Source organism: Ceratotherium simum, chromosome 8 (genome assembly GCF_057802395.1).
Source record: "Ceratotherium simum simum isolate JZ-2026a chromosome 8, ASM5780239v1, whole genome shotgun sequence".
NCBI lineage: Eukaryota > Metazoa > Chordata > Mammalia > Perissodactyla > Rhinocerotidae > Ceratotherium > Ceratotherium simum.
In genome coordinates, this window is record NC_141907.1 from 39,768,307 (window position 1) to 39,781,246 (window position 12,940).

The window sequence follows — 12,940 nt, forward strand, 5'->3', positions numbered from 1 at the left end:
TTTACTCCTTTCCATTTTGTAAGCCTTTTGTTTCCTCATTACTGCTACTCCTTGCCCAGGTCTTGCAGAGGTCCTGTTCCTTGAGTTTCAACCTTTCTAACTGCAGCTGCTCAGACAGAATATTCTAGACAGACAGGAGGGAGGAAAGAGTGATTGATGCATATAAAAAAGAAAATTAAATTCTAAAGGATAAAGGCACGTAAAAGGAAATTTTTAGATAAACTTGGAGACTGAAAAACATTTACCAACATGAAACTCTGCTCTATATTTAGTAATCACACACACACACACACACACACACACACACGTCCTTGGATGTTGCCTGTTAAAATACACACAGAACTTTTTGGTCCTCTAATTTATCAAAAGTTTATTGTTTCTTCTGGAATATAACATTCAGTCCCTAAAGGTCTTTTATGGCAACTAGTCAATTTGAATATGAAAAATAATATTCAAATCAACCTTTGTAATTTTAGAAAATGTATAATAAGCCAATTCTTTGTTAGTCAAAAGTACCTTGAAATGTTACCTCTTCAATCATAAAGATAAAATCAAATCAACGACCCGGAAATTATTTACGTTAAAACAATGTGTATGAGTGATTAATTGACACATTACCATACAATTAGCACGCAAAAACACTCCAGTTATAGAGGAAGAGAGGCATTCAGAGAATCTACATATGATTTTAATTTGTAGATACATATTTTATATATATACATATATATATATATATATATAGTCTGATTTGCCTTTCTAATTCATAAAGTGTACTTCAGTTAAAGGATGCAGTTTACACATGTGCAGAATAATGGCAGGAAAGCAATTCTTGAAATAAAATATTAATTTGCCAAGAGAAATCCACCAAGTTGATATCCACATGTAAGCATTTGAGAATTGAAACATTATACTGCATTTGCTTAGCAGGATCACCAGCAAAAATCTATCAGAAATAAGGCCAACCCTTATCAGAAACAAAGCAAACCCTTATTACAAATAAGACAAAAACAAATAAATAAACCCTTATGTGAGTGGTTCAGTCTAAAAAACAAAACGAATATTTCTCAAGGGGATAGAAAGATGCAAACGGAAAAAGTATATTTTTGTTTGCTGTAACTTTAGTACTTATTAATACATATTGTTTCTCAGTCTAGAAAATGTACATGATTCATCATAGGGCAAATGTCATATTTATTTAAATTTGTTATTTAAACATTATCAGACTCTGCAGGCTTCTCCTCTCCTCCTCTTCTAAGTACTCTCTTTCCCTATGTGATCCCATTGAGTCTTAGGGTTTTAAATGTCATCTCTAGTGACCATGCTGACCTCTCTCCTGAACTCCAGACTCATATAATTACCTGATCTCTTGGTCACACTTGGCTATCTAATAGGCCTCTCAAATTCAACATGCCCAAAGCAGAATTCTTGATTTTTCCTCCAAACCTGTTCCTCATCCAGTCTTCCCGCATCTCAGTAAATGGTGCCACCCTCTGCCTAATAGTGCACACCAAAACCTTGTTTTGTCATATCTGTTCCCCTAGTTTCCTCCCATGAACTGCCACTTCTAACGTATCAGCAAGTCCTGATGACTTTGTCTCAAAAACATATCCTGACACTATTCTCTTCTTTCTCTCTCCACCCTCATCCCCCCCACCATCGTCTTCTACCTGGACCATCACAATAGCTTCCCGTCTATCTGGCCACCCCCACTTTTGATTCCCAGCAATCATTCTCCACTAAGCAGCCAGCGTGACCTATTTAAAATATAAAGCAGATCATTTATCTGCTTAGAATGCTCCAAGTCTTCCTTGATCATCCAATCCAATTGAGTCCCCAGCCCACCCTTGTCTATCACATCACTCTGTTTTGTAATCTTAGCCCTCACCTCTCTTTTAAATTATATTGTTTATGTATTTGTTGGTTTGCTGTCTGTTTCCCTCTCCATCCTTCCACTAGAACATACACATAATATAAGCTCTTTAAGAGTAGGAAGCTTACCTGTCTTATTTATCATCATATTTCCAGTACTTGGAACACCGCTTGGCACACAGCAACAGATATGTGTTGAATAAATGAATATGAATATAAGAAAACTGAATGATGCCATTGGAAGCATATTTTGCTTAACAAAGCTAATTATAAGAGATGCAATGAAATCTTTGGGAAATAAATTATTTCTATTTTAAGAATTACTCAAGGACATTTTGGCAAGAGTTTACAATGCTATTTGCATTTATGCTTGATTTAACAAAGACACAGGCGTTAGAGCCAGAGTCTCTCTTTCCCAGCCCACTGTACTCAGGTGTTCTGACCATTTCCTCCTAAATCCTCAAATCAATAGAACTGCCACTCAAAACTTACCCCTCAGCACTTCTGAAAGTAGATTTTCCTTTCTTTTTTCTTTTCCTCCCATTCCATGAATTTATCTCTGAATCCTTCTCCTTTTCTTGATCTACTATACTTTTAGTAACTCTCTATTCATTTACCTTCTTAAAATTGTCATTTCAGGCAGAAAGGAAGGCTCAATACAATTATGTAAAAGATCTGATGGAACGAATAAAAGCTAAAAGGAAATGGCTGTGTTAGGAGAGACAATAGGTAAATTTTCTTCCCTTCTCTGTTTTCCAAATATTCTGATTTTTAAACATATTTAACATTTGGAGGGCTCAATAATATTTCACTTATTGTTAGAATATTAAATAATGAAAATTATTTAAATGAAATCATATTTAAATAATAAGGACTAGGATTCCAACTAAAAACCTTTATTATCCGTATTAATTACCCCTGGAGAAAAACACCTAGAGAGGTGGAGGCAAGACAGGCATGTTTTCAGTTTTTACTTTATTCATTTTTGTGTAATATGAATTTATAATGTTAAAGCTTTTCTTTCAAACTCAAAAATATTTTAGCATGAAGACATGATGTAGAAATAATGAATAAAATGAAATGAAATGAGATATAAGTGAAAAAGTTCTTAGAAAAATGAAAATTACACATATATATTTTTATTATTATAAATGTAATTAGTTTACATATCTACATATATGCACTGCTGTTAATAAGCTACATGCACGGACAAACTCACAGTTCAATAATTAAAAATGAAGGATCCTTTAAAGGCAATGCAGTGTTGTAATAATTTAAAGAAAATGTAATACTTCTAATCAAAAGAGCTGAATGCAAGTTTTTGTTTTATCTCCTATCAGCTGCATGACCCAGGGCAACTCATTTAAGCTTTCTAAGCCTCAGTTTTTCACATGTGAAATGGAGATAATAAAACCTGTCCTTCTTCCTTCCAAGAACATTAAAGAGATCATGTATGTGAACATACTATAAAAAGTATAAACCAAGGTTAAAATATAAAGATAAAATTTTAAAGTTTAGTAGGATTTTATGGGCTGAAGTTGTCTAAGAGGGAAAAGACTTTTGTTTTGGGGGAGGGTTTTTTGCTGAGGAAGATTGGCCCTGAGCTAACATCTGTGCCAATCTTCCTCTATTTTCTATGTGGGTTGCTGCCACAGCATGGCCGCTGACAAGTGGTGTAGGTCTGTGCCAGGGATCTGGGCCTGCAAACCCACTTTAACCACTATGCCATGGGGCTGGCCTCGCTGTTTTGTTTTTTTTCATTTCTTCTAAATAATCTCTAGCAGATGCTCTGGAAACCCCGTGAGTACTAGCCCCCGATTTAGGCTACATCCCAAAATGTAGTGATTGAGAGCATAGTAGAGATTTGAAGTTGCTCTAATAGTGCTCTGGAAAAACTACACAGGGTGACAATGATTTTTGGTTAACAGTTATGGTAACAACTATAAGATCTGGCATATAGTAGTTGCCCAATAAATATGTGTTAATTAATAGATTAGTTAAGACCATGGGCTTTCTGCCCAGACAGTTCACAGTTCTGATTTCTATTAGAAACTCTACCAATTTGTTGTGGGACTGTAGGCAAACTAGGTAAGTTTTCAAAATTTCCTTTTTCTCATCTATAAAATTGGGATCTTTTTTTTTAATAATTTTATTTTATTTATTTTTCCCCCAAAGCCCCAGTAGATAGTTGTATGTCATAGCTGCACATCCTTCTAGTTGCTATATGTGGGACGCAGCCTCAGCATGGCCAGAGAAGCGGTGCCTCAGTGCGCGCCCGGGATCCAAACCCGGGCTGCCAGCAGCAGAGCGTGCGCACTTAACCGCTAAGCCACGGGGCCGGCCCTAAAATTGGGATCTTAATAGAATCTACCTCATAGAATTGCGGTGAGGATTCATTAACTCATTCAATAACCCACAAATATTTTTTGAACACCAACTACACGCTAGTCACCGTTTTAGGTACTCACCAGGTTGTAGAAGAGAGAAAATAATGTCCTATTATTATGTTCTAGCAGGAGAGAAAGAAAACAAACACACATGAAGCTTTGAAGTAGTGACAAGAGCTCTGATGGAACTAATACAAGGTGATACATAGAAAGCAGTTGGGATGCAGGTGCCAATCAAACAGGGTAGTTACAGAAGATCTCCTGGAGGAGCTAACATTTAAACTACACAGTTACTGGAAGGGAGGTAATGTGTACCAAGCTGCACAGGCTTGGCAAACAGAGCTCTATGTGTGTCAGCTACTTAGTTGTTTAAAGATGAATGTATTTGCAACAGGAGGTTAGAATGGAACTTTTCCTGCCTCACTTTCAAAAAATCAGGAAAAAATCAACTACGTTCAAACCCAAGAACATCTGAAATTACTTAAAAATAAAGACTTTAGCCTCATTCCTGCCTCTGTAAACTATCAGGAACTATTTCTATTTCCCACACTGCATGCATCTTCCACTGCCCTCAAAATATCCTCAGAGATCCTGACCCCAAATGCCCAATCAGTCTTGAACCTTTGAGGAATCCCCTCATCATGACATTAGACATCTCTAATTCCTCCTTATTTGATAAGGATTCCAATATGACTTCAACTTCCCCTGAATCACATGTCTCCTCTTCATTCTTTTCTTATTATGCCTATTTAATCCAACACACAAGAATATAATTTTTATCTGTCCTTTAGATATAGGAAAACCATGGTTTGATGTAGGTAGTATCAGGGAGCAAAGGCCAGTAGGGCAACCTAAGGGCACAAAAATATCTTTGGGAAGCTGATATCACTGGAAAATTGTATTTATCATAACTTCCCTCAGAATTCATTTTATTGTAAATGGATGGAAAGAACATTTTGATAGGATACTTGGGGTATGGGTTAAGAGCCCCAAGAGACATCTTTGCCCTGTCTTCAAAGGAGAATGGGTCCAGTTAATCACTCCTGGGTTTTTTATTTTTGATTGGGGTCTGCAAGTTTGGAACAGAACTAAATTGCTTTGGAAAATAAAACAGAATCTAGGTAATGCCATCTGGGGTCTTCCTTCTTCACCACATTGCTGATGCTCTAAGTAAATGCTGAACAAATACTTAAAGAATGTTGATATGAATTGTGCCAAATTATTGGCCTGCCCTGGTCCAGGCCAGGTTCCGGGTGTAAACCAGCCATGGGTTCAACTGAGTCAAATGCTGATCTGGGAAGTCACAGAAGTTAAGAGCAGCATTCAATGGTCTGCAAAGAGCCATTCCTGTTAAAGTTCAGGATTCTTAAACTCTGCAAAAGCAAATACTTTATCCTTATATTATTATTTAGACAAAAATCAACATTTTTGCTTCCGGGAAAAAAAAAGTACACTTATTAAGCACCTATTATTAAGCTGAAAAGAATACTTTTTAATTTCATAGATTATCTCATTTGATTCACACACTGATCCAGTGAGGTAGGTATTGTTATCCCCATTTTTCAGGTGAGGAAATTGAGGCTTGGAAAGGTGAAATAACTCACAGGTCACACAGAGGTCAAATAATTCGCCCAGGTCACACAACTAGCTTGGGCAGAGTTGTGACACAAATCCAAGTGTGACCAACTCTAAAACCCATGATCTTTCCAGGACACCAGGATATTGTACAATATTTATCTGGGTGTCGCTTATACTTACATCATCACTTTAGCCTCTTCGATGAAATCCTCTTCAGACATGGAGCCTTCATTGATGGCCTTGATAGCTACCTGGATATGTGATCGCCACTTGCCTAAATGGACCACCCCAAACTGACCGCTTCCAATCTCCTTTACAAAATCCAACTCAGACGGATCGATCTCCCACTTTTCTGGAAAAGTAAAACGGCTGCGTTAAAAATAGGGAAAATCGTTAAAATTTTAGAGCAAGAAAAGATTTAGGAATTATCTAGACCTATCCTCTTCTTTTACACAGAGGTTAAAAATTTTATAAATGAGTGGAGAGGACCTGTAATCATTTTTAATACTCTCATTGTGGCTTATGTGTAATTCCAGAATTCAAGTTTAAAAATACCAAATTTACTTACTTGGAGAAGAATGATGGATATCAAAACATGCTTTCTTTTTCTAGAGAGACTCAGGATGAATCACAGTTCTGTGCCTTTCTAAAGTAAACCTACCAAAACCAGATCTGGGACCTAAAATATCTATGTTCCCAGTCTGTTTGTGTCCTGGTGAGTAAATTTGTGAGGCAAGTAAAATTGGGGCTCCCCCCCTCCATTTCAGTTCCTTCTACTGCTCCTCTGCCCACTCCCACTCCTAAAGGGCTTTTCTGCCCCGGTCTTCTATTAGGGAAATGTCTAATCAATTCATCTAATGAATACATCCAATGTCAGGATTCTAACCCATATATATCTAATTGTATGTTTGAAGTGATATCCGTGTTACTGTATATTTCTCGTTCTATAGAATCAAATCAGGAAAAAAAGAACTGTGTTTAAAATAACTCTCTTGAAAACTCTGAGAAGTATCAGATCCTAACTTTTTAGTATCTCCTTTTATATAGCAACACCGCCCTCTGCTGGAACTTTTATTTAATGCATTTAAAAGAATTGTAAGGGCTGATGGCGCCTTGTACCAGCTTTGCCAAGTATTCCCTCTCCCAAAAGTAGGTATGTTTTAAAAGTAACATGGAGAATATATTGGTGACCCTGGGATTGGCATAGATTTATTCAACAGAATATAACCATAAAGGAAAATATTGATAAATTACATAAATTCATAAAAATCCTGCTCATCAAGTACACTCCATTAAGAGAGTGAAAAGGTAAGCCACAGACTGGGAGAAGATATTTCTAAAACACAAAACCAACAAAGAATTCCTATTCAGAGCATGAATACGTCAATTAGAAAAAGGCAGCTATTGGGCCTGGCTCGGTGGCGCAAGCGGCTAAGTGCGCGTGCTCTGCTGCGGCAGCCCGGGGTTTGCCGGTTCGGATCCCGGCGCGCACGGACGTACTGCTTGTCCAGCCATGCTGTGGCGGTGTCCCATACAGAGTGGAGGAAGATGGGCACAGATGTTAGCCCAGGGCCAGTCTTCCTTAGCAAAAAAAGAGGAGGATTGGCATCGGATGTTAGCTCAGGGCTGGTCTTCCTCACAAAAAATAAAAAATAAATAAAAGAAAAAGACAGATATCCTATTTTTTAAGGATTAAAAAAATTTGAATAGAGTATTCTCTCACAAAAGGGAATATCCAAATGGTCACTAAACCTATGAAAAATTGATCAACATAATTAGTCATCTGGGAAATGTGTATTTAACCCATAATGACATACCACTACATACTCACCAGACTGGCTAAAGTGACAACCAAAAAAAAATCAAAAACAAAACCAAACATTGGCAAGGGCAATGGTGTGGAGCAGTTGGAACTCCCATACACTGTTGATTGAAATGTAATTTGGTAGAAGCTCTTTGGAAAACTGACTAAATCTGAGTGTGTGCATACCCTATGACCCAGCAATTCTACTCTTAAGTCTATATCCAACATTATTGGAGCATAAATATGTAATGAGCTTCATCAAAAGACATGCGAGAATGTTTGTAACAATATTATTTATAAGAGACAAAAATTGCTTACAAGCCAAATGGCCATCTAAAGAAGGATGGGTAAATCAATTGTGGTATAGTCATGCAATATATGCACCACAATGAAAATGAGCCAACCGCACCCAACACCATGGGTGAATTCACACACGGAATAAAGAGAGAAAGAAGCCAGACACAAAAGAATGCACAGTGTCCAATTTCATTTATATAAAGGAGTCAAAACTAAGCAAAATTAATCAAGCTATAGATGTATGAATTGTGCACTGGATGTTAAAAAATTGCAAAGTTTATTTTTAAAAAATTAAAGAGGACTGTGTTCAACTTAGATAAATTGCTAATGGTAGAACTTTTATTTATATAGTGCTTATGGAGCAGAGGAATAATCCAGGCACCCATAACACCCTGAAATCACCCTTCCACCCCAATTAACATAGAGACCCTGAGTCCTGGTTACCTGTTACACAATATAATTGTGTTATCTTTTTTTTTTTAAGTATATTCTGAATCTCACTAAGGAGAGAAATTTAAGGGAACAAAGTGTCAGCAAATTAGAAAACAGGATTCTTTGGCTCTTATTTATTCTCACAGATTTGCAAATACTACATTTGCTAGAAAATAGTTCAAATCAAACTTTGTACAAGTTCTATTTGAAAAAAGTGAAAAGGACACTTTTAGCAGCTCATTTTAGCGGGTTCTCTTGGGAAGCAGTCATTTCCCAGCCTCCCATGTAATAAGAGAGCAACAAGTCAAACATTGAAATGAAAAGAATTGTCATGTATCAACAGGGCTCCTAATAATGGATAATGAAATTTGAAGTAAAAGTGAAACATTTTTCCCCGAAGTTTAAATTGCCCCTATGAGATGCATTTATTTAAACATCTCAGAAGAGGGATTTAAACTTTGAGAAGAAATGTATCTAGATAGACATCACAAAAGAGCTGAGAATTTAGAGAACGTTGAGGGAACTTGAGGTAGATTCTTGACTGGATATATTTTACTTGAGCACATGTGCATACTTTACCATAGCTAAAGCCAGCTGTGGCCGGCAAACAACTGCCCATCAGCCCAACCGGGTAGCGGAGACGGGTCATGAGACCTAGGGAGAAAGAGAAATCAGCATGTCAATCCTAGTTACAATATAAAATAAAAAACCAAATATACTAGAAGATAGTACCATTCTTTAAATAAATTAGTCAAAAAGTACTCTACAGATAGTCTGTTTGCTTATTTTTCCCACTTGAAAACATTTTTCATAAAATAATATATGCTCATTGAACACAAATTAAAGAATCCACGAAAATATAAAGATGAAATAAAGGTCCCTTACAAAATCTTAGCATCCAGAGATATATTGTTATCATTTTGGTGAACATCTTTGCAAAAATCTCTATATGTGTACCTGAAAGCACATATACATCCAATACGTTTCACAGAAATGTAAATGTTTTGCTATAAGCTTCTTACACTCAACATGACTGATATATGTCAATAACTAAAAATAGAACTTAAAGTTATTTCCAAGATTTTACTATTGTAAAATATACTATATGTTCTTGAACATACATTTGTATGCACCTCTCAAATGATTGTCTCAGGATAAATTCCTTAAAATGTGATTTCCTGATCAAAGAGTGTCTAGAAAGTTTTCATTAATTCATTCAACCACCAACAGTGTTTAAGCATACCCATTTCCTCACCCTTCTTTGAGAGTAGGTTTTTTTTTTTTTTTTTTTTTTTTAAAGATTTTATTTATTTATTTTTCCCCCAAAGCCCCAGTACATAGTTGTCTGCCATAGCTGCACATCCTTCCAGTTGCTGTATGTGGGACGCGGCCTCAGCATGGCCGGAGGAGTGGTGCCTCGGTGCGCACCCGGGATCCGAACCCGGGCCGCCGGCAGCGGAGAGCACACACTTAACCGCTAAGCCACGGGGCCGGCCAGAGAGTAGGTTTTTTAAAACAAAAAAAATAGCATGGTACAGTAAATGATATTTTTTTTGATTGGGTCAACATGTAGTTATTCTACACAGTCAATTTCAGTTTAGTTCAACAAACATTTATTATTTATTTCTTCAACTAATATTTATTGAGGGCCTGGTATGTGCCAAGCATTATCTAGATGGTGGGAGACAGCAGTGAAAAAGACAGTGATGGCCCCTGCTCTCATGGAGCTTACATTGTAGTGGGGGAAGAGAAAATAAACTAGTACACACACACACACAAGAAAAGCAGAAGATGATGAGTGCAAGGCAGAGTTGATAAAATATAGCTGTTTTACAGTGGGTGCTCAGGGAAGGCCTTTCTGACAAGATGACAGCTATGCTGACAATGATTGACAGGAAGACATCTTACAAAGATCACAAGGAAGAGCATTCCAGGCAGATGGAACAGCATGTGCAAAGGCTAGAAGACAAGCGTGGCCAGTATAAGAACAGAAATAAGCATTACTAAATGCCTATTGTGTGCGTGACACCCTTCCAGGTAGATCCCAAAGACTCCAGAGGATCCAAAGATGACTAAATGAGGACTCTGCACACAGGGGCTCCATCTCAGTGAGGGAAGACAGGCAGAGAGAGGCAATTCTGATGTAAAAAGAATAAGTCCTGTGCTGAAGATACGCAAGTTGCTCTGGACACAGAGGAAGAGCACCTTACACATTGTTGGACTCAAAGAAGTCTTCTGGGAGGCAATGATTTACCTGAGATGAATCTGACAAATGGAGTTAACCCATGAGGAGAATCTATGAAGGACATTCTAGGCAGAGGTAACAGCATGAGATGATACTTAGACGTATGAAGCAGGATGGAGTGGTACTTGAGCAAAAAGCAAGAGGTAGGGAGGAGCAAGAAATTACAGTTGAGAGGTACGTAGTATTCTGGTTATGATGGGCCTTGTAAGCCATGATAGGGAGAATTACATCTTCCTGCAGGTGAAAGGGAGCCATTGAAAGCTCCCAAACAAAGGAGTGGCATGATCAGATTTACATTTTTGATAGATCACTTTGGCGTTAGCATAAAGGATGGATTGAGGGGAAGTCAACATCAGAGACAACAAGACCAGTTAAGAGGCCACTGCAATTGTCCAAGTGAGCAACGATTAGGGTAGCATGAGTAGACAGGGAGAGGCAGGGACCTATACGAAACATACTTAGGATATGAAATTAATTGTATTTGACAATTAATCAGAAGTTAGATATTAAGATGAATGGAAGCATCTATTGTGACTCCTATGTTTCCAGCCCCTGTGATCGGCGAGATGGTGATACCATTATCCGAGAGAGACAACAGGAAGAAGAGTAAGTTTGGAGGGAAAGTAGTGGTATAAGATGAAGCGTTTCATTTTATCACTGAAGTTCAGGGCCTGTGAGATTGTAAGTGCCTGTGTCTATCAGGCAGAAGAATTATGCAAAGGGAAATGTCTAGGTTGAGAAGAGAAGTGATCAGGGATGGAGCCCTGCAGAACACTAATGTTTAAAGAAGAGTAGAAGTAGGACTCAATGGGAAGACCCATTAGGAATGATCTGAGTTACAGAAGAACAAGAAAGGGTGGTGTCAAAACATCTAGGGAGCAGGATTTCAAGGTGACACTATCAAATGTAGCAGAGAGGACTTGAAAATATGAGAACTAGAAAGCACCACCACGTGGGTCAATAAGAGGTTATTGGTAAATCACAAGGTGATGGAGGCAGAAGCCAGATTGCAGATATTTAAAAAGCAAATGGCAAGTGACCAAATGGAGACAGTGGATGTGGACACATTTTTCCAAAGTGTGATTTAAAAGAGCAATATCTAGAGGAAGAAGCGACAAAGGAGGTTTCTTGTTTTGTTTTTTGAATAAGAAAGTCGTAAGTGTGTTTACAGACTGAAGGGAGGTTAGAAGAAATGGAAAAGATAAAGGAGAGAAAGGAAGAGTGGATGTTGGGTGCTCCCAACGGGAGAGGAGCGGCGGGAACAGGAGCACAGGCTTGGCCTTGTCATTACCGGAGGGAATGAGGTGAGGATGAGAGCACGGCAACAAGAGGACAAGATCGAGGTAGTTCATGCCTGGCGGCTTCAGTTTTCTTAATGAATAGACAACTAGGCAATTTGCTGATAGGGCAGTGGATAATACTGGAAAAAGTGTCTTGGGGAGAATGGCAAAAGTTTGGACAGAGAAGTGGAAAAGATTTTACCAGCGACTCTGAAGACCTAGTGGAGGTTAGAGCCTCCATCTCGTTGGGTCTCTACAATACATGATCCAAATAAAGAACATAAAAAAGAATTTCCTTAAGACCCTAACACTTCCCTCTAACTTCAAAGTTTTGATTTGTCAAATATTTTTATTCTGTGAATTACTACCAATGGTTTGGTGACTGAAGTGATTTAGTGAAAGAAGTCTGTCACTCTCTTTGCATTATCCTTACTTCTGTTAAGGAGATAGATTGTCATGAGCTAAATTGACCAAAGGTCAAAAAATGTACAGGATAGGCAAGGTTCCGATTCATAGCCTCTTCTAAAACTGGACCCTCCAATGACATGATTTGCCCCTTTCTGGAGGAGATGGCCGTAGTTGAATCCAGACTCTGGATCCAGTGAGTTCAATGGCTCCAACGGTTTCAAAAATTTCTGTGAGTTCAAATCTCAGTGCAGATATTTATTAACTTTGTGACCTTGAGCAAGTTACCTCAAAATTCGTGCCTCAGTTTCCTCATTTGTAAGATGGAGATATCAACAGCACCTGCCTCATAGGATTGCTCTGAAGATTAAACAAATAATATGCATACAAGCACTCAGAACAGGGTCTGGCCCAGTGCTAAGTCTGCAATAAATATCAGCTGTTTCTGGTCCCATGACTTTCCTCTTATCATCCTTCATACTTGTTGCTGTACATCTTTTCTACTTTCTTTTCTCTCTAATAAACAGTAGCCATAGTTATACATTTTTCAACCCTTGTTTTTTATTTTACTTTTTTATTTTTAAATTGTTTTTTTTATTTTTATTTATTTTTCTATTGTTTGATCCAATTTTTTATTTTAAAA

At 37.7% G+C, this 12,940-nt stretch overlaps 1 protein-coding gene across 2 annotated transcripts in view; it reads right to left on the reverse strand.

Annotated features, from left to right (window-relative positions):
• Positions 1–12,940, reverse strand: part of TXK (TXK tyrosine kinase) — a 58,890-nt gene that overhangs the window by 10,818 nt on the left and 35,132 nt on the right. For both annotated transcript variants that reach the window (XM_014787135.2, XM_087434271.1), the window contains 2 exons: positions 8,947–9,021; positions 6,015–6,186 (listed from right to left, as the gene is read on the reverse strand). In XM_014787135.2, coding sequence (XP_014642621.2) covers positions 6,015–6,186; positions 8,947–9,021 — 247 coding nt within the window. The remainder of the gene's footprint in view (positions 1–6,014; positions 6,187–8,946; positions 9,022–12,940) is intronic.